This window comes from Corapipo altera, unplaced genomic scaffold (genome assembly GCF_003945725.1).
Source record: "Corapipo altera isolate COAL_440 unplaced genomic scaffold, ASM394572v1 231, whole genome shotgun sequence".
Classification (NCBI taxonomy): Eukaryota; Metazoa; Chordata; class Aves; order Passeriformes; family Pipridae; genus Corapipo; species Corapipo altera.
Genome location: NW_020885037.1, coordinates 263,669 through 289,230, shown reverse-complemented (window position 1 = coordinate 289,230; position 25,562 = coordinate 263,669). Strand labels below are relative to the sequence as shown.

Here is a 25,562-nt window from a genome sequence, read left to right as displayed (position 1 = left end):
ACTCTCACGTACATCGCAGCGAGCCAGTTTTAATTAATCTATATTAATTAACCAAATAACTCATTAATTAGCTATTAAGTAATTAATCTTCTGTGCTAGAAAAGCTGAGAGTGTTCCAGGGCATGTTGGTGGCACATTGGCTGTCAGAGGGAGCACATTCTGTGCCCTGTGCCCCTGCCAAAGCTGGATGCAGGTGGCACAGAGAGCCCAGGAGCCCCAGGCAGGGCTGGGACCAGGGTCCCAGGGTGCTGATGACTCCCACCAAGCCACCCACCTTGGCAAACCTCCGCATGTAGTGCCCAACAATTTGGGGGTCGGGGCACTCCAGCTTCTTGATGATCTCGAAGCTCTGGTTGAGCTGGGAGAAGACATCCACCACGGAGCAGGAGAAGAGGGCATGCTCTGACGTCTGCTGGAACTGTGGGAGCGAGAGGTGGTGTCAGCAGGAGGCAGGGACGAGATTTTGGCCCCATGAAGACATGTTTGGCATCAAAGAATGAGCCCCTTAGCCCCCGACTGCAGCTCCAGCCGTTCCTACCCCATCCTTCTTGTCCCGCTCCAGCGCTCCGTGCAGGAAATCCCGCGACACCTCTTCGTTCTCATCCAGCCACTGGATAACGAAGGGCTCGAACCAGCTGGAAGGGAAACCCACCCGTGGTGAGGCCTCCAGCCCCTGGGGTGCCAGCCCCCCCCCTGCCCCCAGGGCTGCACTCACGCGGGGTACTCGGGCACGCGGGTCTTGAAGGAGGGCAGCTCAGTGACGTACTCGTTGTACAGCCACTTCACCTTGAAGTGCAGGTTCATGTAGTCTGCGCTCTTGCACAGCCGGTGCTTCTCGTGCTCTGCACAGGGAAGGGTGTGGGGGTCACTCTGAGCCCCAAGCCTGGGGGGGAAGCTCCCCAGGGGCAGCTCCAGGGATGCCAGGTTAACAGGGAGAAGGTGGAAATGCTTCCTGGGTGGGATTTAAGCTGGGCATGGTGGTGATGAGGAGGTGAGAGGGGTTTGCCCAGGGAACAGGTGAGGTGGGAGCAGAGGGTGGCTCCTGCCTGGTTCCCCTGCTGGCTCAGGGTGGTGATGGGGACTCACCCTCCATCGCATACTTCATGTCCTGAGCAAAGAGGTTCCACATCACCTCGGCGCTGATCTTCCCCACGTTCAGTTCCTGGGGGAATCTGGGGCGAGGGGAGAATGTGGATCATGAAATCATTTAGGTTGGAGAAGATCTTCAAGACCACTGAGTCCAATCTTTGCCTGATCACCACCCTGTCAACTAGACCATGGCACTAAGTGCCACATACACTTGTTCCTTGAACACTTCCAGGGATGGTGACTCCACCCTGGGCAGCCAATGCTTAACAACCCTTTTCCATGAATTCTTCCTGATGTTCAACCTGAACCTCCCCTAGCAGAGCTTGAGGCTATGAACACAAGCTGGACCAGCCTTCCACATGGAGAGACATCCCCCACACACTTCCCACCTGCCTCAGCTTTCCCATCTATAGAATGGGTGTTATATACACACTTCCAAAGTGGGCATCCCCATGTGGGCATCCCCTCTGGGTGCAGCAGGATCCCCTTGCCCAGCACCTACTCACTGGTTCAGACAGGGTGTGTAGGAGTTCTTGTCTTCCTCAATAATGGAGACGATCAGGGTGATGAGCTTGGACCAGAAATCCAGGTTTTTGATGCTGGGGCCCTGCTCCTCAGGGGGCACCTCGCCTTTCTTAGTCTGGAGGGATGAGGACACAGAGGAGACCCCAGTCACTCCACCTGCAGGGCTCAGATTTGTGTCAGAGCTAACAATGAGGCAGGAGGGAACACCCTGGAGGCCCACACACAGCCCCATCTTGTCTCTTGCTGTGGTCTCAACCCTGCAGCTTTGGAGCTTTAAGCCCTGCCCAAGATTAGGGACTCATTCTGCACCGGGCTGAGCGCTCTGGAGAGGGAGCAGGAGCACTGGGAAAAGGAGAAGGGCAGGGGATGGGGAAGGTCACTGCCCACGCACTGGGTCCGTCTGGTACTCGCGGCTGTAGAGCTCGTGGCAGTTGTTGAAGATGTACTCGTAGGTGGAGTTGAGACAGGCCTTCACACAGTCCTTCACCACCTGGCTGGCTCGTGGGGGGCTCTGCAGCTCCTGGACCTGGAATACAGGGATGGAGTGGCGTTGGGGGCAGACCCACACCCCCAGCAACCCACCATGGGCCAGAGTGACCTCAACCCCCAAAGAACCAGGGCCAGTGAGAGTCAGATCCCCCCCAAAAAAGGGGGCAAGTGGGGCCCCAGCAGTACCTTCATCCGAAAGAAGGTGATGCTGGTCAGCAAATCCACTGTGGACTTGAGATCCTGCAGCCGCTCGGGACTGCTGGCAGGGAAGTTGTTCTGGGAAGAAAAGAGGGGGCGTTGCCCACAAAACTCTCACAGGGGAGAGTGAGGGGGAGGAAACAAGCCCGCTGTTGTTTCAGACTTTATCAGCCAGGTGGGAGAACCGAGGCAGGGCAGGCACCTTACCCGGTACATGGAGAGGTCGATGCGCAGGGAGTTGTGCAGCTGGTCCAGGAGTTTGACGAATCGGTCTTTCTGCGGAGAAACGCCCCAGGGCAGGTAAACGGGGGAAAGGCGGCAGAGCCCGACCCCCTCCCCCCGCCCCTGGCTCTCTCTGCTCCCAGCCCAGCCCCCGCTGCTCCCGGCTCATCTCTCTCCTTCCTGCTGCCCTGCTGCCCTTCCTTCCCTCGAGCCTGAATCCAAGCCCTGCAGGGCAGGGTGTGCCCGCAGAGCAGAGCCTGTCCTCGCCGGTGGCCGGGGCTCGCTCGAAGCCCTCGGCGGCTCCCGGGGTGTGGTCACGTCGGGTGTGGTGCAGGACAGAGAGGTGACACCACGTGTGTCCCCTGTGCTGGCAGTCACTGCTGGGGGGGTGACAGGCTGTTCTGTCTGCCCCGACCACTGGACCACCTCTGAGCCTGGGCTCAGGGCAAGAGCTGGGAGAGTGGGTGCAGGATCGGTAGCCCCTGGGTTGAGGCTTTCCAAGAGCTCAGGAAAAAGGGCAGGGAAAGGGCTTGCAGTGGTTGCCCATCTTCAGGGTGGCCCCCAGGAGTTGGACACCTCCATGGGCTCCTCACTCTCCCCACTGGGCTGCACTGAGGAACGTGGGCAGGGAACACCCCAGGTGGGTGGTCTCCTTTGGGGCTGAGGGGCTTTAGTTCAGCTCAGCCCAGCTCCCACCCAGAGAGTTCAGGGCAGGGGGAAGCAAATCCCATTTTAGGCTGCAGAACGGACCTGGGGTCAGAGCTGAGGGCAAAGCAACCAATCAGAGTCACAGACTGGTTTGGGTTGGGAGGGACCTTAAAGGCCATCTCATTCCACCCCTGCCATGGGCAGGACACTTCCACTAGATCAGATTGCTCAGGACCCTGTCCAAGCTGTCCTGGAACACTTCCAGAGATGAAACCCTGGAAATCACCACCTCTCTGGGCAACCTGTGCCAGTTCCTCACCACCCTGACAGGGAAGAATTTCTTCCCAATAACTGCCCCAAATCGCTCTCAGGGGTCATTTCCCTTTGCATCCTGCTGGGGAGAGGCTTTGCACAACCCCGTGGGCCTCCCATGAGAGCCCTGGGTTCCCCCCAGCACCGGCTGTACCGGGTCAGGGCTGACCCGCGGGGCTCCGGAGAGCCCGGAGCAGCGCTGCGAGTCCTGGGGGACAGGACCCGGGGACGGGGCGGGGCAGCGAGTCCCGCGCCCGCCCAGCTGCGGCTCGGCCGTGCCCGCAGCCTGCGCTGGCCACCGCAAACCTTCGGCACTCGCCCGCCGGGACGGCCCAGCCAGGCCCGGGGCCGGACCGTGCGTCCCCGACACCCGAGGAACGGCTGCAGCACTAACACTGGACACGACGGGTACTCAGGGTTAAAGCGACACGGCCGGGCACTTTAGGACCCAACCTTAGGCTCTCTAAAAAAAGAGAAAGAGACAAGTTTTTAAAACCCTCCACGTCAGAGAAAAGGCGGTTCTTTTGGTACGGTTTCCTCCTCCTGTGCGATCCGGAGGCACAGCTCGCTCGGCTCTAGCTACCCCCTGCAGTGGAGCGGGGAGGTGAGCCAAAGCTGCCCGGAGCTGTGCTCGGCCCTGGCTGTGTCCCTGGCTACCCAGCTCCTTGCTACACCCCGGGCTGGGCACTGACCCCGGCTCGACCCGTGTGCACCCAGAGCGACCAGCTCCTGCCTCTGGGATGGCACGGGGGGAGCCGAGGCGAGAGCTCAGCCCCTCTTCACCCGTATCCCCGAGGGGCACCCGGCCCTGCCACAAACTCGCCCTCAAAGGCACCCAGTGGGTGCTGGCACAGCTGGGTGAGTTTGTGGCAGGCCCATGGTGACCCAAAGTGCACGAGGCCGTGCAAAACTCCCCGTGAGCTGCAGCAGTGGCTCCTGGCCACCTGCTTCTTATTTTGCCACCAAGGCGTCCCCCTCCTGCCATGCAGCCACCCAATATCCCAGTCCGCTCAGGCTCCCGTAATAATTCAGGGAGCAAATTTAGCCCTTCTCCCAGGAAGGTGGTGGCTCTTTTCCTTCCTGAAAAACGGGAGCGGGATGATTTTTGGGGCAAGCAGGGGATGACCCCCTGCCCGCTGCTGCCTGGCTGCAGTTTGGAGCGGGGTGTTTTGCACGGCTTGTTTTGCTCCCCGAGCCCCCCACCCCCTCCCAAAGGAAAGAGAGAAGAAGGAAAGAGTGTTTACGCACCATCGGACTTACCCCGAAATTGGAGGCGGCGAAGCGGTCGGAGGCGTTGACGTTGGTGGAGGCCGTGGTGTGGGCGTAGTAGGCGTTGATGTTGGCGAGCAGGGTGCTCATCACTGCTGGCACCCCCGGGCACATGTACTTGGAGGAGAGGCAGGCAAAATGGCTGTGGAGAGAGGGGGAAGGTGAGGGCGTAGGGCCATGGGAGGGGATGCAGGGTTTGGGGTTCAAGAATCACAGAATCCTGGGATATCCTGAGCGGGAGGGACCTACAAGGATCATCCAGTCCAACCCCTGACCCTGCACAGACACCCCAACAATCCCACCCTGTCCCTCAGAGCGTTGTCCAAACGCTCCTGGAGCTCTGGCAGCCTTGGGGCCTTGCCCACTGCCCTGGGGAGCCTGGGCAGTGCCCCAGCACCCTGTGGGGGAAGAACCTTTCCCTGAGATCCATCCCAACCCCCTGGCACAGCTCCAGCCCTTCCCTGGCTCCTGTCCCTGGTCCCAGAGCAGAGCTCAGTCCCTGCCCCTCTGCCTCCCCTCGGCAGGAGCTGCAGCCCCCGAGGAGTCTCCCCTCAGTCTCCTCTGCTCCAGCTGAACCAGCCGAGTGCCCTCAGCTGCTCCTCAGACCCTTCCCCTCTAGATCCATCCCCAGCTCCCTGTCCCTCCTTTGGACACTCTCCAACAGCTTTAGATCTGACATTGTGCCCTCAGAACTGGAGGTGAGTCTGTGCCACAGTGCATTGAGAAGGGGAGGGATGGGCACAGGTTTGGGGCAAGTCTGACCCATGGCAGGGAGGTGGGTGCCAATGGCAGCAGGGGAGGATGATGGGGACAGTGATCCCCTCTCAAGGCTGGCACAGCTCCCCTGATCCAGGTGGAGGGCAGGTGACTCACGTCATGGCCTGGTAGATGGACTCCACCCCGTAGCGCATGGCAAACTCATCCACGATCTCCTGTGCCGTCTCATCAAAGTACACCTTCCAGGCATCGTCCCCCTTGGCGTCAGGGATCTTCACCACTCCGTTGTTTTGCAAATCCGTCACAAAGTGGAACAGGTTCTGGGGGTACAAATGAGTCCCGTCAGGTCCCCAGGGCCGGTGGTGGCAGGGTGGCATCGCTGGGGTGGGGGCCGTGCCCCCCGTGCCTGCCTGGGCCGCTCACCTCGTGCAGGCAGGTGTACTGGACGTGGTAGGGAGCCACCTTCTCCTCGCCTTTGATCTCCACGCTGATGTGCAGCCGGATGGCCCCTGACACTGCTGATTTATCTGTCCGCTTGTCTGCGGGGCACAGGGAGGGGGACGAGGTGTGAGGCTTCCCCAGAGCAACCCTGCTCACTCCTGGCCTCAAGGAGGGGCAGAATGCTCCAGGGCAGAGGGTCTCTGAGGGCCCAAGCTGGGTGGACACCCAGCACCATGTGCAGCCAGGCCAGGGCACAGTGCCACCAAGGCACTGAAGAGAGGGATTTGGCCACATCTCCAGACACTAGAGACGTGGCCTCTCTGTGCCTCAGTTTCCCCTCTGCAGAGGGCTTATGCTCCAGACCTCCTGGGCTAAAGGTTCTGCAAATGACTCTGGGAAAACACTTGATCCCAATGGCTTCTGATAGGAAATGTTTTTATATATATTTAAAAATTATTTATAATATTATATTTATATATAGAATCATAGAATCAGCTGGGTTAGAAGGGACCTCCAAGATCATCAAGTCCAACCCTTGATCCACTACTGCCATGATTATATTTATATAAATTTATATAAATATATTTGTATATATTTACATAAATTTTTATACTGAAATAGATATTTATATTTGTATACTTATTGTATATATTTATTATATAATTTTCTTTTTATAGTTACATTTATATTGCTGCTGCTGCTATAGCCCTTCAGGCCAGGGGTTGTAGCATGTCTCCCTGGAGCCCAGGGCTGGGGTCCCAGCCTGGCCAGGCTGTGTTGTCCCTCTGGAGCCCAGGGCTGGGGTCCCAGCCTGGCCAGGCTGTGTTGTCTCCCTGGAGCCCAGGGCTGGTGTCCCAGCCTGGCCAGGCTGTGTCACCCCCCCAGAGCACGGGGCAGGGGTCTCAGGCTGTCTCAGGGAGATGTTTACCGAGGTTGTACCAGACGTCCATCTCCCCGCTCAGGGTCCGGACCTCGATGATGGTCTGGCCCAGGAAGTCGTCGGATTCCCTCTTGAAGCGCTGCTTGACGCGGGATTTGATGTCGTCGTCTTCGTCCCACACACGGACCTTGATGCGGTCAGAGGAGTTATGGCACTCACTGGGGAGGCAAGAAGGAGCAAGCCCTGGGATGAGCAGGGAAACCTTTCCAGCTTTTCCCCATCCTCTGTTTGCCTAAACAAGAGGGACCATCCCCACACAGGGCAGGAGTTAGGGAAGAGAGCAGACCTGGGGGCACCAACCCTCCCCAGTTGGCTCAGCACAGCCCCAGCACAGCCGGGATCAGCCCCTGGAGCCCAGCCCTCCATGGCACAAAACCAGCACCTCGAGGGACCCCAGCACCCCCCTGCACCCTCAGGGGGGGCAGGATGAGGCCCAGCTGGCTCCCCCACTCCAAAGGGACATGCTGACAGCCAGCACAGCCCAGCACAGCAATGCAGGCAGATGAGGGGACTGGGGGTGAACTTACAAATGGAAATTCTCCTCCCAGACTGGGTTGAGGTTGCCGTAGATAGTTTTAGTCCTTTTTTTTGTCTTTCCAACCTGGACAGTGACATAGGGGTCACTGGAACCTGTCTTATCCTTTGCTTGCAGGCCCTGGGCACAAACCACTGCAGCACAGCACGGCACGGAATGCACACCCATCCACACATGGCACAGGCAGAGAGAACAGACAGAGAGAGAAATCAGTGCCACAGCCACACCAAGACCCCCGAAACAGGCACCTGTGCCCCCACAGAGCCCCAGGGGCTGAAGCTGCTCAGCAGGATGAGGGGTTGGGCCATGCAGCATCCTTGTGCTGGGAACAGCCTTGTCCCCATGTCCAAAGAGGGCAGCTGCCTACCCGTGATGCTGATCTTGGCCGACCATTTGGAGGTGCCATCCAGGACACTCTGCTTCACTGCCTTCATCTGCTGTGTGTGTGTGGTCTTGTTGACCCCAAACACCTCCTGGATCAGCTCAAATATCTCCGGCTTGTTGCGCTCCCGGATCTTCATGCGGTCCTTGAGCACCATGATGATGTTCTGGGTCCGGTCCTCTGCTCCGTGCTTGGAGCTCTTCTCTGCTGCTCCTGGGAGAGGACAGCCATGGGTGAGATGGGGTGGGAGGCAGATGGTATCCAGGAGAGACCACAGAGCTCTCTCAAGTGGGCATGATGGGCTTGGGGACAGGGCAGGAGGAAACAGCCTCAAGTTGCACCAGGGGAGGTTTAGGTTGGATATTAGGAAAAAATTTCTTCATAGAAAGGGTTGTCAAGCATTGGCACAGGCTGCCCAGGGCAGTGGTGGAGTCACCATCCCTGGAAGTGTACAAATAATGTGTGAATGTGGCACTTGAGGACATAGTTCAGTGGTGACCACAACAGTGATAGATTGATGGTTGGACTTGTTGGTATTAAAGGTCTTTTCCAACCTTGACAATTCCACCATTCTGCGATTCTGTGCATTAATTAATTCAAATCTGGAGGGCTCTACCCCCTTCCCAGCACAGATCTGCCCTGCCCACCACTTCCCCCACGCTCAAGGCAGGAGCCCAGCTCTCCCGGGCTGCTCCTTCCTCCCTCTCCAAGGGCAGACGGGACAAGGCTGGTGTCCTTACTCTGCAGGCAGTCGGCGTTGAGCAGGTCCTGGCACTTCTCGTGGCACTTGACGCCGCACTCAGCGCAGCGCATGCCCTGCCGGGCGATGCCCCACAGGAGCCCCTCGCACTCGTAGCAGTAGGTGGGGGTGGTGGCCGTCCACACCTCGAAGTTGTGGGGCGTCGTGCAGGAGATGGGGTACACTAAGGCTTGCAGGGTCTTCTTGTAAACATGGTTTTTCTGTGCAGGGACAGGAGGGAGAAGGGGGGAGAAAGGCTCAGGCAGGGCAGAGGGTGGCACTTGAGGACATGGGTTGGTGGTGGTGGGTTGATGGATGCACTTGATGATCTTAAAGGTCTTTTCCAACCTCAATAATGCCATGATTCTATACCCAGCTGCTCTGGCGTTGCCAGAGGACGCTGGTGTGGCACACACCCTGCACCTTCACTGCTGGCCCAGCCCCCGAGGCTCAGCCCCCCCCATGACCACCTCCACCCCAGCACCTACCAGCTCCTCATTGTTCAAGGTGCTCGAGGCCAGTGCAGATGTGATTCCCGCTTTCCTGGACTGGACCAGGGACTGTGGGAAAGAAACAGAGTTCCCAAATCCAGCAGAGCACAGAGGGACCCTCCTGCACTCCTTTGGGGTCCCAGTGGCTGTAGAAGACCCAGGACAGACCCCAACCCCAGACAGGGAGGGCTCCTGGCTGCATTCGGGGCCAGAGGGGACAGCCCAGCTCCCAGTGATGCCAGCACTGCTGTGCAGTGGGACTGGAACCAGTTCAGCAGCCTGTGGCATTCCCAGTTCAGCCCCAGCAGGGCAGAGCCTGTCAACATGTGTCTGAAACCCCTGGGGAGATGGGGTGGGGGGCACTTACCATGGCCTGTGGGCAGCCAGGGCCAGCGAGGGGGGAATAAAAAGGCCATTAGTGCAAACACTTCCCAGGAGAGCCCCTTCCTCAACAGAACCAGTTGGGATGGGGGCAACGCCCCCCTTCACCCAGCACTGGGTGGGAGGGACAGTGTCCTCAAGCCCAGCACTGGCTGCAGCCTGCAAATCCAGCAGGGAAAGGAAGCAGCTCCCTCAAACCCTGCACACTGCCCACCCCACCCCCCCCACTCACCCACCCCCCGACCCCCAAAACACCAACACAGCACAGTGCAGAAGCATCAGCGGCTGCCCAAGTGGGCTGGGGGTGGGGGGGACTGGGTGAGGGGCAGCAAGGGGGAGGCAGAGGGATGAGGGGAGAGACAGGTTGGGGACAGGAGGGTGGTACCCTGGGGAGGGCACACAGTGGAGCTGGCAAGGTGTAAAGAAAGGGAGAAGGAGGGGAAGGGCATCTAATTCTGGGGGTAAGGGGTGTCTGGTTTCCAAAATTGCTGCCTCTTGTCACCAGGGAGAGGACAGCAGAGTGATCCTGTGCATTAGAGCCCAGAGGCTGGAAGGGACCCCAGCATGGGGGGTCCATACATGAGGGGTCCCCAGCCCCATATGCTGGGCTGTGAAAGCACAGCAGGACAGTGGGGACGGGACCAGAGGGTCTGGGCAGCTTGAAAAAGCCACTGCCCTGGTACAGAGGTCCATCTGTCCAGCACCAGCATGGTCCAAGCTGCAGGGACCTACAGCAGGTGGGACAGGGAAGGACCAGGGACACAGCACCAGCAAAAAAATGAGAAACCAGAAGCAGCCCCGGGAAGCCTCGGGCTGATGCTTGGTGTAGGGACCGGAGCTCCGTTAAAGAGAAGCACCCTCGGGGAGGGAGAGCCCAGCTGTGCTATCCTCACAGCTCCCCCCACTGCAAGGAGGGCCAGGAGCCCCCCAAACCAGCCTGGGACACCCCCGCCCCCCTTTGGCAGGGCCGGGGGAGCTGAGGGCTGGCCGGCAGCACCCAAGGGCGCTCTCTCTTTAACCCCTCGGACCGCGCTCACCAGATCGCTGACTAGAGGGAGAGATTTGCGTCCAGGCTTAATGTCGGGCATGCTGTTAATGCAGCGCAGAAACCTTACAGCCGCCCCCCTGCCGCGGGGGAAGCCCAGCCAGGCCACAGGAAAGAAAACAAGAGAACACAAGCCATGTTAGAGGCAGCTGGGGAGCGGGGCAGTCCGGTGGGGCGCAGCGGGAGCGAAGCCGGCAGCTGTGGGGGTGGTGCCTTAGGAGGAACCTCACCAAATCGCTAACTAGGGGGATGGGTTTTCGCTTGCGAATGTCCGGCATGCTGTCTATAATGATCAGCCCACCACCAGGCCTGCAAGAGAGAGGAGAGTCAGAGGGGAAGGGGAAACTGAGGCACTGTTGCCCCATGGTCACTCGGGATTTCACAGACTCACAGCCTGGTTTGGGTCTGACCTCATTCCACTCCCTGCCACAGGCAGGGACACCTTCCACTAGCCCAGGTTGCTCCAAGCCCCGTCCAACATGGCCTTGAACTCTTCCACGGACAGGGCAGGCACAGCAGCTCTGGTAAACTGTGCCAGGGCCTCACCACCCTCTCAGAGAAGAATTTCTTCCTACTATCTAGGATTTGGCAGATAGAACTGCAAAGCAATCCCTTTGTGGCTGGGACCCATCCATGGGGCCCCCAAACCTCACCACCACCCCGACTGGGACAGGGATCACTGGACTAAAAGCTGAGGGGGAAGGGGATTTGGGCAGGAAACTGTGATTTTCCCCATGTGAAGTGAAACTCAGGAGAAAAGCAGCCCATTTGGCTTAGTCAGCTCTGGCTTTGCAGAGTGGGGCTGGAGAGCTGGAGGTTCACTCTGGGATCCCAGAGGGGAGCACTGAGCACGTGAGCCTTGAGTTCTGCTGCAAGAGAAACTGAGGCAGGAACTCAGCTTTGCAGCCCTGTCTGTGAGAAATCCCTGGTGTGATCTGGGAATTCTCATGGAAAACTGTCACATTCTGCCTGGGGTCATGGCAGAGCCATCTGCAAGGGCAAAACAGGACTGAGACCCCCAGCCCATCGAGGTGAGAGGCCCAGGATTCCCCATGGCATCACTCCATGAGGGAAGCAGGAGCTGCCACCCCAACTCAGTCCCATCCCAACTCACCTCTCGCTCTCCCCCTCGGCAGCAGCTCTTGGGGACACAGAGCAATGTCATCTCTGCTGGCTCCTCCCAAAGCAGCAGACATCGACCAGCATTCAGCCCCAAAATCTGGCCTCCCTGCATGCCCACAGCTCGCCAACCTTCCCCCCACAGGCCCACTGTTGAGCTTGTTAATCACATCTTAATGAGGAGGGGGCTGAGATCCCAGGGGGCAGAACGTTCCAGCTTCCCCTTGTACTCACCCGCCTTTGAACCACAGGGATTTGGATTCTCCATCACCTTCCCCGCGGGCCTGGAAAAAACGGGACAGTGTCAGGGGCACAGTGGGATCCACCAGCGTGGGGGGGCAGCCCCCCAGGGCAGTGAGCACCCCACTGTGCCCCCAGCACTGGGGAAGCACGGGAGGATGGGCAGGGTGGGCAGAGCAAAGTGTTCCAAAACCAACGGGGCTCTTGCCAGCAAAGAGCTGGCACTGGGAATAAATATCTTGAGGAGGCTGAGCTGGGTGAGCGGTGGGTGGGCTTCAGCAGAGGGGCTCGGGCTGGCAAAGCAGGGTGGGTGGCTACACCGTGCTAAAATTTGGGGGTTAGGGCAGTGGAGAAGCATCATAAGGGCTCAGCTGGTCCTCAGGGACCCGCAGCAGTTGGAGAGAAGAGCGGGGAAAAGCCAGAGCACATGGAAGTGGGGGTGTGTGCAGGGATAGTCCAGCAGTTCCCTCCCCTGCCAGGAGGGGATTATTTCAGGGGAGCAGAGAGACCATTGCCCTTGTGGGGCAATCCCTGCACACACACACACACACACACACAGGGAAGGCACACAGGTTGCTGGGAGGTTCCAGGGGGACATGCTTACCTGCAGGCAGGCTACACCCCTTCCCTGCAGGGAGGGGAGACGCGGGTGCAAGGGCCATGGTGGTGGACAACTGAAAAGAGAAGCGGTGGGGAGGGGGATCGAGACCCCGGGGAGCGAATCCAGAGCCAAAACAAAAAGAAAAGATGGAGGATGGAGTCTAAAAACAAAACAAAATATTGTCAACTCAACAGAGGGGAGAGGGTGGGGGGCTCGCACCAGCACACGCATGCAGCACACACAGGGGGGTCCTCAGCACTCCAGGCCCCTCTGGGGGTCCCACTTGGCGGGAATGGGGTTGTGGGGCCACCACTGCTGGGGGCCCCCAGGTCAGGATGGGTCCCTGGGGAGTGGATGTCCCTGGAAGCTGCCAGGGCGTGGGAAGAGGCCGTGCCCCCAGCCCAGGGCAGTGGCCAGGGGGGTCCTCACCTCCTGCAGCTGCATGCAGACCTTGTTGAAGGCTCTCAGCCAGTTGGCTTTAGCTCGTGCTTTGGGGTCCTGCACCTCCTCTTCTGCCTGCTCCCTGCAAGGACACAAACACCTTGTCACCTCCCAGCACAGCACCGGGGAGGGGGAATCAGCCCCCACACCCTGGGCAGGACTGAGGCTGCGATCTGGGCATCCTGATGGGCCCAGAGCCAGCGTGGCCATGGCAAAACCCACTTTTGCTACCAGGAAGGACCTGAAAATGCAGCAGGTCCTGCTGCAAAGGGCAACACTGTCAGGGCAGAGCACTGGGGACAAGCCAGGAGCTACCTCTCCCTCAGGAGACCCTGCCCTGGGCACCCAAGTGACATGTGGGGACAGTCAGTGACACAAATAAGTGAATTAAACATCCTTTGCCCCTCACATCCATCAGGATGTTCTTTGGTCCCTTCCCACCACAACAGCCCGGGATGAAGAACCCCCAACACCCCCATGGCTCCAAGCCCAGGGAAAACTGTCCACCTGGACATACTGGGTGTTGTGGGGTTTTTTTCTCCTCTCCTGCAAAATGAAGACATAGAGGAAAAGAAAAGAAATTCTCCAAGCACACCAGCCTCCTTCAGACCCTGCTGTGACATGACACTGGAGAGAGAGACCCAGAACTATCCTGGGACAAAGCTGTGGGGAGCTCAGAAGATGAACCTGCCCAAACCAGCCCTGGGATCTCTGCCTATGCTAATCTGGGGTCCCCAGTGCTAATCTGGTCTTGTCAGCATTAATTTGTGGTCCCCAGCACTAACCAGTGGCCCCCAGAGCTAATCTGCTGTCCTCAGTGATAATCTGGGGTCATCAATGTCAACCTGGGGTCCTCAGCACTAACATGGGGTCCCCAGCACAATCCATGGTCCCCAGTGCTAAACTGGTGTCCCCAGCACTAAACTGGCGTCCCCAGCACTAATCCATGGTCCCCAATTCCCAACATGGGATCCCCCGAGGCCCCTGCCCAGTGGGCACCATGACCTGAGGCCACCTGTGCCCAGGCTCCCGCCAGCCCTTGGGCCCAAATATGTATTTTAAAAAAACCCAGCTCTCTGCACATTCTTTTAAATTAGAGATTCCCCAGCTCTGGTCTATAATTTAAACTAAATAAAAGACTGAAAAAGCCCATCACACTTCCCCTCTTCAGGGAGGTCACTGAAAATGGAAATGGTCAATAATGGCATTTGAATAATCTGTCCCCGAGATATGAATTATTCACATGCTGAACCAGGAACCTGGCCACCAACTAATTCTCAGCACAGAAGGCCATGGACTGGCCTAGGGAGAGGACTGGCTCCTGTGGATGGAAATTTCCTCATCTGACCGAGCTCCAGGGTACCCCCTCCATCCAGGGAGCCAAAAACTTGAGCCAGAGGAGAGGAATTGCAGCCTCAAGCCTCCACTTTCCCCAGCCCCAGGTTTGTCCCAGGTTATAAACCTGCAGACCCATAGCCCTGGCAGGTTCTTTAACACCTTGAGCCCTGCTCAGCATGGGGGGTGGCTGGGCCAGGGCACTGTGCCCGAGGGGGCTGGCCCTTGCCTGAGGGGCACAAGGTGAGTTTCCCTCATCTCAATGCCTCAGGTACCTGGAAAAGCTCCAGAGACCACACAAGGTGTCCCGTCCTGCCCCCTGGCACCAGCCCCAGCCTTGAGCCACCTCCAGAGCATCCTCAGTGCCACCAGGCACGGTGCCATCCCAGGGCAGATCAGTCCCCCCTCCTACCTCTCAGCTGGTTTTGGGGGCTCAGACTCTGGGGCTGCCTCTTGCACGGGAGCTTCCTCTGCCCCCCTCTGGGCCTCGAGGGCCTCAGGGGGTTCCTGGGAGGCAGAGGTGTCCTTCTCCTCCTTCCTCTCCTCTTTCCTCTCCTCCTTCCTCTCCTCCTTTCTCTCTTGCTGCTGTGGCTTCAGCTGTGGGACCAGCTGAGGTTGCTGCTGCTGCTGCTGCTGCTGCTGTTGCTGCTGCTGTGGGACCTGTTGCTGCTGCTGCTGTGCAGGGGGTTTCTGTGGTGGGGGGTACGTTTCGTCCTCGGGGGGTTCATAAGTGTCCTCGTCCCGCAGCTCCTCCTCCTCCTCCAGCTCCTCCTCCTTGGCATAGCCTTCCTCAGTCTCACTGTAGTCCTCAATGAACTCTTCCTCCTCCTCCTCCAGGTAGAGATCATCATCATCCTCCTCCTCCCAGCGCGGTGAGTCCTTGTGGTAGCTGACGGAGCTGTGGCAGGAGTGGTAGGAGTCGCCGTCCCTCTCGTCCAGCTCCGAGTCCCGCAGACTCTCGTTCTCGAAGTCCTCACTCAGCTGGGAGCTGCCCTGGCTCAGCTCGGCCGACGAGGCATAGCGACTGCTCCCTGTGGGGCTGAGGGGCGAGGGGACACAAGGACAGGGCTCCTGTGGGTCTGTGTCACCCCAGACAGAGCCCCGGGGTGCCCACCCCTGGGGCGGGAGGATGTGCAGCTCCCACCGGGAGCACCGGGCTCCTCAGCCTGGGAGTCGAAGGCACAGACCCAGGAGACTCCATGGGCTGGGACCAGCCCCCAGGCTGGGGCACTCTCGGGGTCTGGCCTTCCTGACCATGCCCGGGCTGAGCGTGGGGATGGGGGGACAGTGTCTGTCCCTTTGGTTCACCCCAGCCAGGGGTGGGGGCAGAGCACAGCACCCCCAGCCAGGTGCTGCCTCCTGCTACTGCCAGAAACCCTTGTCCTGCCCCTGCCCCACAGAGCTGTCACCCAACTCTGACACTCCAGCACTCCCTGTAGCCTTCCCAGGCACCCTCACCCCAGGACACCCCCTGAACCCCCTCACTCTCCTCAACATCATCCCTACCCGGGGGTCCCCTCTCCGCTCCTCCTGCCCAGCCAGATCCCTTCCCCCCGCCCCATCTGTCCCTCCCCCGGGCCCTTCCAGCCCCCTCCTCTCACAGTTGCCTGCACTGGGGGGGCTGCAGGGGTCCCTGTGCCCCTGTGCCCCAGGGCTCTGTGGGGACAGGCTGACAGAAGCAGACATGCAGACAGGACAGGGACATGCCAAGGAAGAGGCCGACACCACGTCTCCAGCCAGGGCGAGTGGGGTGGGCAAGGGGGATGGGGATGAGGGGATGGGATGGGCAGAGCCCGGAGTGGCTGAGCCAGGCAATGGGAAACCGGGGGACACCGCAAGGAAGAGGGTGCTGGGGGATGCCCAGGCTGGTCCCAGCTGGGAGGGGTACTGGCATCATCCAGGTACCTTGGGAAGGGGCACTTGGGGCACAGGGGTGCAGGAGACATGGCTCATGCGTGGAAACCCCCCACCTCCCCATTCTGACCCTGGCCAGAGCTGGGAGGGGGGCCCTTGGCACATCACAAGGATCCCAAATCACTGCATGAGGCTTTGGCCCAGCCAGGCATTCCCTGGGAGGTGACCGGGAACATGGAGTGGCATTTGAGTCCCCGAGGCCCCACTCCCACACCCGCTGGCTCAAGGAGGAACAGGCTGCCAGACAGTTGCAGTGCCAACAAGTGGTACCAGGATGCTGGGACATCACCCTGTGAACTGGGGTGCAGCAGCAAGAAGGGACATCGGAGGGAACACCTGGAGCACCCCAACGCTGCCCCCCTGCGAGGCCGATCTGGGACGGGGAGCGGGGACCCTGCAGTGGCACGAGGCCGCCCTTGCCAGGACTGGTGTTGGCCTCACCATGGCTGCAAGGACCGACCACAGCACTCTGCGACGGCACACGGCACACGGCACAGGCAGAGACCCACCTATCCGATAGGTCTAGGGACCGCCTGCTCTCAAGGGAAGGCTGGCGGCTGGTCCGCCTGCTCGACTCAGAACCGGACTCAGCGTCGCTGCGTCCGTTTGCGGCAGAGTCTACGCTACCATAGCGTCTGCCGGGGAGGAGAGGAACATGGTCAGCGAGGCCCCAGTGCCACACCACCGCCACCCGCCACGTCCCGGCATCCCCTGCCACCGGGGGACACCGGCAGGGAGGCTCTGCCCACCTGGAGGGGGCTGGCACCTTGTGCTGGGCTGTGCTGCGGCTGCAGGGAGGAAGCGCCGGGCAGGCGTCTCTGCCACGTCTGCGTCCCCAGCCAGCCCACACCCCACTGCCCAGCTCCCAGCGTGGCGTGGGGGTCCCCAAACCCAGCGAGGACAGAGAGAGCGGTGACCCAAAAGGGCTTGAAAACTTCCCAGGGAGAAGGAAAGGCTTGGACGGGGCCAGCACCATCCACCTTTTCCTCACCTCAGCCTCCTTCCCTCTGTCACCCACCGCCCTGGGAGCACCATCCCTGGTGTCACCTCAGGGACCTGCTGGCCTCTGTCACCTGGGGGGGAGGTTGAGAGACGAGTCCCAGGGGGGCTGCACCCCACACTACCTGATGGGAGCCTGGTCTGAGTAGTCCATCTCGTAGCTCTGCATGGAGTCGGTGTAGGAGTCGCGGGAGCTCTGCTGCTGGTGCCTCATGGGGTACTGGTGCACGGAGGCGTTGGGCTGGGACGTGGTATAGTAGGGGGGAGGGATGCTGTTGCTGGTCTCGCTGCGGTAATCACTGTCCCGGTCATCCACGGTGCTGTCGGGGTCATCATCTGCCAGGGGACACAGTGAGTGGGACAGGGGATGGCCCAAATCTGCCCCACGCCCTGCACAGACCCGTCACTGCCCCCACTGTGTCCCCAGCGCTGTGGGACCGTGCTGGGGAGATGGACTCCGGGCAGGGTGAGAGGGGGCTGCACATGTTCTCAGTGCAGGAAGGGTGTGAGGGGGAGGGGGAGGCAGAGGGGGAATTTGGGACATACAGAAAGGAGAAAGAGGACAGGGCAGAGCCTCCTTCTGCCCCACTGATGTCCCCCCACAGAGACAAAGCCTGGGCTGCTCATGGTTACCAGGGCACCCCGAGGGCACAGAGACCCCCAGGGCTGTGTCCCCACCAGCCCATGGGGACAGCCCTGCCCAGGACAGGGCACTTGGTGACACCGTCCTCACCCAGCAGAGTCACGGCATGAGGCCACAGGTTGAACCCAAGCCCCAGGTCCCCTGAGCCCTGGGCCAGGCAAAGGGGGACATGCTGTGGACCCCCAGGCTGAGAGGAGAGGAGGGGGCAGGATACTTACTCTGCTGTTCTCCCCAGCCAAAATAATTCCAGTTGCCTACAAAGAAAGGGGCAGAGACAATAAGGACAGAGGCAGCTGGTTGGGAGGAACCAGCATCTCCCAGATGGCACAGTGGCACTGGGCTGGGTGGGGGACAGTGCCCTGAGATGGGGCACATCCAGGATGGGGCACGTTGGCACTGAGCCATGCTGGGGACAGGGACTGTGCAATGCAGCACTGTGATGGGACAGGGAAGAGGCCTGTCCCAGGATGATGAGCCCAGTGGCACTAAGTGCACTGGGGACAGTGCCCGGGCCTGAGCCGTGGTGACACCAAGCTGGGCTGGGGACAGCACATGGGGCTGGGCACGGTGACACTGACCCAGGCTGGGGACAGTGCTGTGGATAGGCATGGTGGCACTGAAAGGGGACAGGTCCTGGGCTGGGCACAGACACACTGAGCTGGACTTGGGGTGGTTACAGAAGGACAAACAGGCACAGGTCAGGACAAACTGAGCTGCCACCCCGAATCCCCCAGACACCTCTGCCAGGGCCCCCACCCAGCAGCTCCCTCACCAGCCTTGCTGCCCTTTGCCCAAGCTCCCCAGGGGTCTGTCCTTACCAGTCCCATTGCCCCTCACGCCCTGCTCCCCTCAGACCACAGGAAGGTTCACCCACTGTGGAGCAGGGGGACGGCAAAGAAACACCAGCAAACACGGGTGGGAGGACGGGAATGGGGACAGGGTGTGGGGTAAAGTTGAGCCCCACTTGGATGGGGTCCAATGCTCCAAAGCACAAACAGAGCCCACGCCTGAGAATCCCCAGTGTAAGGAGTGGGGAGGAAGAGGGGGCATGGGAGTCCCATGGCAGGGCAGGGACAAGGCAGCACTTACAGCACTGGGAGCCATGCACAGGCAGAGGTTTTTCCTGCTCCTCCTGGAAGGCATACTGCGAAGAGAGGGGGTGGTGAGGGCTCCTGCTGGCAGCACTGCTGCCCCCACCCCCCCTCACCCCGGGTCTGGCTGCACCTACATCATCCTGGTCCCGCATTGCATTGAGCTGCTCCAGCTTCTTGGCCCAGTACCTGGCCTCTTCCTCGGGGATATCTGTAAGGGCAAAGACCCAACTTGGTGCACAGAACCCCTCTCCCAAAACAGCCCTCAAGCTTTGGAGGCCACAGGGTCACAGCCTCAGTCCCAACTCTGAGGTTCCTGAGCATGCCTGAGACTGGGGACCCGGAAGGATGCACCCCAGTCCAGGGGGGCTGAGGATGGTACCCACCCAGCGGCAGCTCGAAGCGGGTGTCAAGGAGGATGCGGTGGAAAGTCGGGTCCTTGGTGCCCGAAATCTCGTTGTCAGTCATGATGACCTGGGAGTCGAGTGTGAGCCATTCCCCAGGGCCCTCCTGCGGGGTGGAAATGGGGTGAGGAGAGCTCCCATGGGCCTTTCCTGGCCCCACAACCAGCACATGGGGTCTGGCCCCAAGCAGGATGGGGAAGGCACTCCCTGCCCCAAAGGACAGCTGGGGGTGGGCCATGTCCCTTGGGGTCCACGGGGGTGGACATGCCTGGCTCCCTACCTCGTTGGACTGCCGGATGGTCCGCAGGGGGATCCACACCGTGCCCACCATGGTGTCCCAGATGAGCCCCTTGTTCCACACCTCCACTGTCAGGCCCAGGTCAAGCCTGTTGATCTCACTGGGGACAGGAAAGGTATCAGGCTACACCCCCCTTCAGGTCACCCTCCTCAGCAGGTCCCTGGGACCACCCCAGCCTCGACCTGCCCCCTCAGGCCCAGGACTCAGGGGAGCCCCCAGGGCTGGGGTCAGCAGGGGACCTCCCCCTGTCTGCGGGGGCAGCAGTGATGGGGACCCCCTGGACACTCACAACATGAAGTCCTGCTCCCAGGAGGGCAGGTTGCCCCGCACTGCAATGGTCGTGCTCTTGACATTTTGTACTTTCAGGGTCACGTAGGTGTTAAACTTCTCTGTGGGAGCAAGAAGAGGGTGAAGTGACCCCCAGTGTGCTCCCACCCTCTGACACCACCCACTGCCACCCTCCCGTGGGGACCCACACACTTGGCACACCAGCCCCACAATGGATCCCACCTCTGCTGGGGTGACGAATGTGAGTCCCCCTGCTCCTGTCCAGGGCACCCCCATCTCTGTGTGTGCTCCCCCCCCACCCCAAACTTGCCAAATGAAATCTCCAGAGCTGAGGATGAGCCTGGGCTCCCCTCTCCCCCCAGCCCTTCCTCTGACCCTGCCACATCCAGCCAGCCCAAGAGCCCCCCCCATCCCTCCTCAGGTGGGCAGGCAGGTGGGGGGTCACTTACCTTGGGGCCCGTCATACTTGGCCTTTTTAACTGTGGGGACAGAGGGAGGGAAAAGAATCAGGTTGAGAGCCTCGGTGGGGAGGGCTGGAGACCCCCCACCAGGGTGTCAAGGGGGTGGGAGGACCCCAGCCCTGGTTGCCCCCCCACTCTCCCCTTCAGCTGCCAGGTGGGGACAGTGCTGGGACACACAATGCCAGGTGAGGGTGGGACATCAGACATGAGCTGGAGGTGGGCACCAGAGGGGAGCAAAGACCCCCCCAAAAAAACTGCCACTCTGAGACAGCTTGCAACCCCAAATGACCTGCCTTCATCTGTTGAGGGGGGTGTTACTTTCCTGATCCCCCTCACTTCTGAATTGGGATCTATTTGGGGAAACAGATGATGTCACTCACCATCCATATCCTGAGGAAAAGGCGGGGTCTGGGGGGCCCTGCCCCCCTCTCTAGTCCCTGTCAGAGGGCACTAGCCCAGCAGCACCAGGGTTAAGTCTCTCCCAAACCACCGACCCAGATTTCCCACGGGGAAACCCGGGGGGGCTTTCTTCCCCTTAAGAGTGGAACGGTAACAGGCTGTAACCCTCCCCACCCCAAAACAGCACCAGGGACAGTAGAGATACCCCTCCAATTCCCATACAGCCCCAAAACAACCCCACTGCATCCCAGCCCTGTTCCAGAGGGGACTGAGGGACTGGTTCCCATCCTGCCCATCGGGGGGTGTGTGTACATGGAGGGGCTCAGATCCTGCTCAGTACCCTGGGAAAAACACCCCCGATTCTGGCTGATCCCCCCCGGCTTTACCCAGTGCAGGGCGGGGGTCAGTCCCCACGTTGGGGCTGCAATGGGGAGGCAAACAGAGCTGGGCACAGCCAGGTACCAACGCTGCCAACGCCGGGGGCGCGGCGGGGGCGAGGGGTGTCCTCGGGGCTCCCGGGAGGGGACCAGGCGGGGGGGGGGGAGGGAATGACACAGCACCCGGAGAACGGTTTAATGACGCGGGTGCCAGCGGGTGCAGGACCAACGTGACCGAGCAGGGATGAAAATAGCCCTGGCGACATCAAAGGTAATTTGATTTCGGAGACGTGCCACTCGCCAGCCGCTTATCACCCGCCACCAGCGCCGGAGGGGACGCGGGGCTGCCGCCGGCGACACGTGCCTGGCAGGGCTGGGAGGAGCCCACGTGGCATCAGCAGCCTCGGGGAAACTGAGGCAGGGGGGAAAAATCGCCTCGGAAAATAACTGGGGACCCTCTGGCTCGGCTGCCTGCCCTGTGCCACCGAGAGGGTGACACGCTGGGTGGCTCTTTGCCCGCAGGAAGGTCACCGGCCGCGTCACTGGCAGCCATGTTCCCAGGGAATCACAGGGAGCTGCAGCTTCGCTCAGGGATGGGGGGGTTCACGCTCAGGGGAGGCACCGGGCTCCAGGATCCCAAAGATCCCCGAGTGTCGTCGCGTTGGCAGCCTGGGGGCTGACTGGGGACGGCTGCCATCACTGCGTGTAATAATTATACGTGTTATATATATAATGTATTTATATATATATATATAATTCTATTCTAATACAGTATTTGGTACCAGGAACTGCCTGTGGCTGACAGGGATCCCTGACGTGGGGGCTCCCCCTTGTCCTGGACCCAGGGGCACCCACTGCTCTCCGCCAGCTGCTGCCTCCGAAACGGAATGAGAGAGCAGAGGAAGGAAAAGCTCCAAAAATACCCGAGCTGACAGGAACAAACAATTATCCAGGGAACACGTGGCTTTCCTGGCTGTCATCTCCTGCCAGGGAGAAGTCCTGCTGCCACCATCTGCAGGCTGTGCTGCCCTCCCGCACATCAAAGGGTGCCCAAAGCTGACTCAGGGGTGGTGAGTCCTGGGGTGACACCCTGGGGCTAAATTAAACCCCAGGCAGGGAGCTGGGGACAGTAGGACACCTGTGTGAGCTGGGTAACCCCCAACAAGCTGGAAGAGCCAAGGTGCTTCCCAGGCTGGGGTGATCAGGCTCCTCTCAAGGTGATCTTGGCCAGTTGTGGAAACTGAGGCAGGAGGCAGCTGGCAGGGATCAGAATGGCAGTGGTGTGAAAACCAGGCTGGGCTGGGCATCCCACAACAGGCCTGTCTGTCTGTCCACCCCTCTGCCATACACACATCCCTCTATCCGTCCATCCATCCCTCTGTCCATCCTTCTGCCCATCCACCCACCCCTCTGTCCATCTCTCTGTCCATTTATCTGTCTCTCCACTCACCCATCCTTCTGTCCCTCCATCCATTCACCTGTCTGTCCATTCCCTGTGTGTCCACTCCTCTGTCCATCCATTCCTCTGTCTGTCCATTTACCTGTCTCTCCATCCATTCACCTGTCTGCCCATCCACCCACCTCTCTGTCCACCCATCCTTTGACCATCCATTCACACACTTGTCCCTCCATCCACCCCATCCCTCCACCTGCCTGTCCATCCACTCTGTCCCTCCCTCCATACGTCCTTCATCCATCCCTCTGTCCATCCATCCTTCCATCCATCCCTCCGTTCACCCTCTCCCTCCATCCCTCCACCCCTCTGTCTGTCCACCCACCCACCCACCCCTCTGTCTCCGTGCTCACATCTCCCGTCCCCTCCATCCATCTGTCCCTCCGTCTCTCCATCTGTCTCTCCGGATGCCCGTCCGCCCTCTGTCCATCTGTCCGTCTGCCTCACACCACTCCAGACACCCCCTCCTGTCCCTGCTCACCCCACCTCTCCCAGGTGTCCCCTGTCACCCAGGGACACCTCCTGGCACAAAACCCCCAGGGGCTGTACGTGGCCCCAGCCCCCTGGGAGGGGCAGGGAGAGGCTGGGGGAGGATCTGAGGTGGCACCTCCACCCCCAGAACCCCAAAAATAGGGTGGGTGACAAAACCAGCTGCCGCCACAGAGTGGTGACAGGGCAGTGGGGGAAGCCCAAACCCACTGGGAGCTGATTGTCACCAGCCACCCACAGCATCACCAAGGGTGTCACCACATATGACGTCTAAATGAGAGCAAAGAGGTGCCCTGCTCCTGCCAGAGGAGGAGCCCCCAAATCTGGGGCTGGCTGGGGGGCACACAGGGGCACCCTGGCTCTGGCAGCTCCCTGTGTGCTGCTGTGGCACTGCCACAGGAGAGGGGGCTGTGACAGCACCTAAAAGACAAGGACACGTCATGGAGGTGGGAGGGGGCACAGCCCCTCATCCTGCTGAGCTCAAGCAGCACTGAGGGAGCCCCCATTTTCCTCTGGATTTCACCTGAAGTGAGGGAATCCCAGACAGCCCGTGCCCCACCTTGTCCCCAGCTGCCACTCTGCCACCTCCATCCCATGACCCCAACACTCACGAGTGCCACCCCTTCCCCATCAGGGTGTCACAGGGCTTGGGGAGGGGGTAAAGGGACCCCCTCTGACTTTCGCCCCTCTGCCCAGACTGAGCACTCAATCCAGGGTAACCACCAGCGAGGCCAAGGCCAGGCTGCAGGACTCATCTGTGCACTGAGCTGGGCAGGTCTCAGTGCACTGGGTGTGGGGGTCCCCTACCTGTGTGTTCCCCCCAGTTCCTCCCAGTATGGGGTGACCAGCACTCCTAACTGGGCCTACAGCAGCACCAGACCCCCAGGCTCCTGCCCTGACCCCCCCCCAGCATCACCATGCCCAGGGAGGTCTGGGGCTTAGGGTGTAATTTGAGGGGATATTTAGGGGTTCACAGACTGGGGGATTCGGGGTGTATGGGGTCTCTTTGAGGGGGTGGGAATGTAGGGATGCTTGGGGATGGATGATGTTTGGGACTGGGGAGAGCTTGGGTTGTGGGGTGGAAATCAGGAGGGTTGGGGAGTGATGTGGGGTGTTGGGGGGCCTCACATGGGGCGTGTTTTGGGTGAGGGGGTGTTTGGGAATGCAGGGAGCTATGTCTGCAGGGTGGGGGTGTCTGGAGACAGGCGTGAGGGGTGGGGATCTGGGGGGCTGGGTAAGGGAGTATTTGGGGAGAGGGAGGAGGGTGAGGCTGGATGGGTGGGGGTGTTTGGGCAGTGGGCACGTGGGGGTCTGCGTTTGAGGAGGGGTGAGAAGAACGCGGGGTAGGGGGGTAGAGAGGGAAGAAAGGGGCTCCGTGGGGGTGGGAAGGAGGAGAGGGGTAGAAGGGAGAGACTGAGGTGGGAGGTGCGGGGGGAGACCCCTCCCCGGTGGTCTCCCCGGTGGGGGAGGGTTACGGGGGGAGCCCTTGGGGGAGTTATGGGTGGAGCCCCCTCCCCACGGCGAGCCGGGAGGCGGGAGGGGAGCCGGGGGGGGAATTACGGGAGCAGCCCCGTCCCCAGTGGTCTCCCCGGCGGGGGTGGTTCCGGGGGGAGCCCGGGGGGCGTCCCGGGGTGAGCCCCCTCCCCACAGCGGTTTGGGAGGCGGGAGGGCAGTCGAGGGGGATTACAGGATTACAGGAGCAGCCCCGCCCCCGGTGGTCTCCCCGGCGGGGAGGAGGTCCCGGGAGGAGCTCGTGTTGGGGGGGGGTTAAGAGGGGAGACCCCTCCCCACGGCGGATCGGGATGCGGGAGGGGAGCCAGGGGAGGTTACGGGGGAGCCCCGTCCCCGGTGGTCTCCCCGGTGGGGAGGAAGCCGGGGGATTGCCCGGGGGGAGCCCCGTGCGGGGCAGGGCGCGCCCACACCCCCCGCTCCGGGGCTGCCGCGCGCGCCCCCGCCGGTTCATTCATAAAATCCACCACGCGCCGGGTCCTCGTGAACGGAGCCGTTCCCACGACCCCCCTTCCCCCCCACAACCTCCCCGCCGCCTCCCCCCCTCACACCACTCCAGACACTCCAGCCCCCCCCCCGCGCACAGAGGGGGAGCGGGGCGCTCCCCCCCGCCCGCCATCCCCGCGCCCCGTCCCCCCCCCCGCGTCGCCCGCCGTGTCCTCCCGGTACCTCCGACGCAGAGCAGCGACATGTTGGCGGTGGCGGCGGGGGGCGCGGGGGGCGCGGGGGGCGCGGCCGCCGCCCGGCTCTAGCGCGCCGCCATCTTCCCTCCCTCAGCACCGCGGACAGCGCCTGACGTCACCGCCGCCCCCGCCCGCGGCCACGCCCCCCGCCGGGACCCCCGCCGGGCGGGGCGGGGAGGGGACGGGAGGGGAGGGGGGTCTTGGGGGGTCCCGGGGGGTCCCGGGGGGTCCCGGGGGGTCCGGAGGGTCTCAGGCTGTGCCCGGCACAGAGCGCGGGGAGAACCGATGAGATGTCACAGCCCCTGCGGAAGGGCAGGGAGGCGATCCTGCACAAATCGGGGGCGGCGTGATGTCTGGCCGGGGTGGGGGATCTGTGCTGCCCACCCTTCCCACGG

General features: G+C 61.1%; 1 protein-coding gene across 18 annotated transcripts in view; it reads right to left on the bottom strand.

The window, feature by feature from the left end:
• The window catches only part of UNC13A (unc-13 homolog A), a 38,747-nt gene extending 13,500 nt beyond the window's left edge, over positions 1-25,247 (bottom strand). For 5 of the 18 annotated variants that reach the window (XM_027668347.1, XM_027668355.1, XM_027668354.1 and 2 more), the window contains exons 1-31: positions 25,154-25,247; positions 20,246-20,275; positions 19,798-19,897; positions 19,491-19,608; positions 19,193-19,316; positions 18,944-19,017; positions 18,805-18,859; positions 17,934-17,969; positions 17,198-17,408; positions 16,583-16,708; positions 14,572-15,198; positions 12,813-12,906; positions 11,777-11,826; positions 10,416-10,503; positions 9,365-9,370; positions 8,995-9,066; positions 8,508-8,727; positions 7,753-7,980; positions 7,378-7,519; positions 6,839-7,008; positions 5,893-6,008; positions 5,626-5,789; positions 4,732-4,894; positions 2,509-2,577; positions 2,290-2,379; positions 2,006-2,140; positions 1,596-1,729; positions 1,087-1,172; positions 716-842; positions 539-635; positions 275-418 (exon numbers count right to left, since the gene is read on the bottom strand). In XM_027668347.1, coding sequence (XP_027524148.1) covers positions 275-418; positions 539-635; positions 716-842; positions 1,087-1,172; positions 1,596-1,729; positions 2,006-2,140; positions 2,290-2,379; positions 2,509-2,577; positions 4,732-4,894; positions 5,626-5,789; positions 5,893-6,008; positions 6,839-7,008; positions 7,378-7,519; positions 7,753-7,980; positions 8,508-8,727; positions 8,995-9,066; positions 9,365-9,370; positions 10,416-10,503; positions 11,777-11,826; positions 12,813-12,906; positions 14,572-15,198; positions 16,583-16,708; positions 17,198-17,408; positions 17,934-17,969; positions 18,805-18,859; positions 18,944-19,017; positions 19,193-19,316; positions 19,491-19,608; positions 19,798-19,897; positions 20,246-20,275; positions 25,154-25,175 — 3,918 coding nt within the window. In that variant the 5' untranslated portion in view covers positions 25,176-25,247. Of the gene's footprint in view, positions 1-274; positions 419-538; positions 636-715; positions 843-1,086; positions 1,173-1,595; positions 1,730-2,005; positions 2,141-2,289; positions 2,380-2,508; positions 2,578-4,731; positions 4,895-5,625; positions 5,790-5,892; positions 6,009-6,838; positions 7,009-7,377; positions 7,520-7,752; positions 7,981-8,507; positions 8,728-8,994; positions 9,067-9,364; positions 9,371-10,415; positions 10,504-10,653; positions 10,733-11,776; positions 11,827-12,812; positions 12,907-14,571; positions 15,199-16,582; positions 16,709-17,197; positions 17,409-17,933; positions 17,970-18,804; positions 18,860-18,943; positions 19,018-19,192; positions 19,317-19,490; positions 19,609-19,797; positions 19,898-20,245; positions 20,276-25,153 lie in introns of all 18 variants that reach the window. The other 13 variants (XM_027668351.1, XM_027668357.1, XM_027668358.1 and 10 more) reach the window with 8 other exon arrangements.
• Between the last annotated feature and the right edge of the window lie 315 nt (positions 25,248-25,562).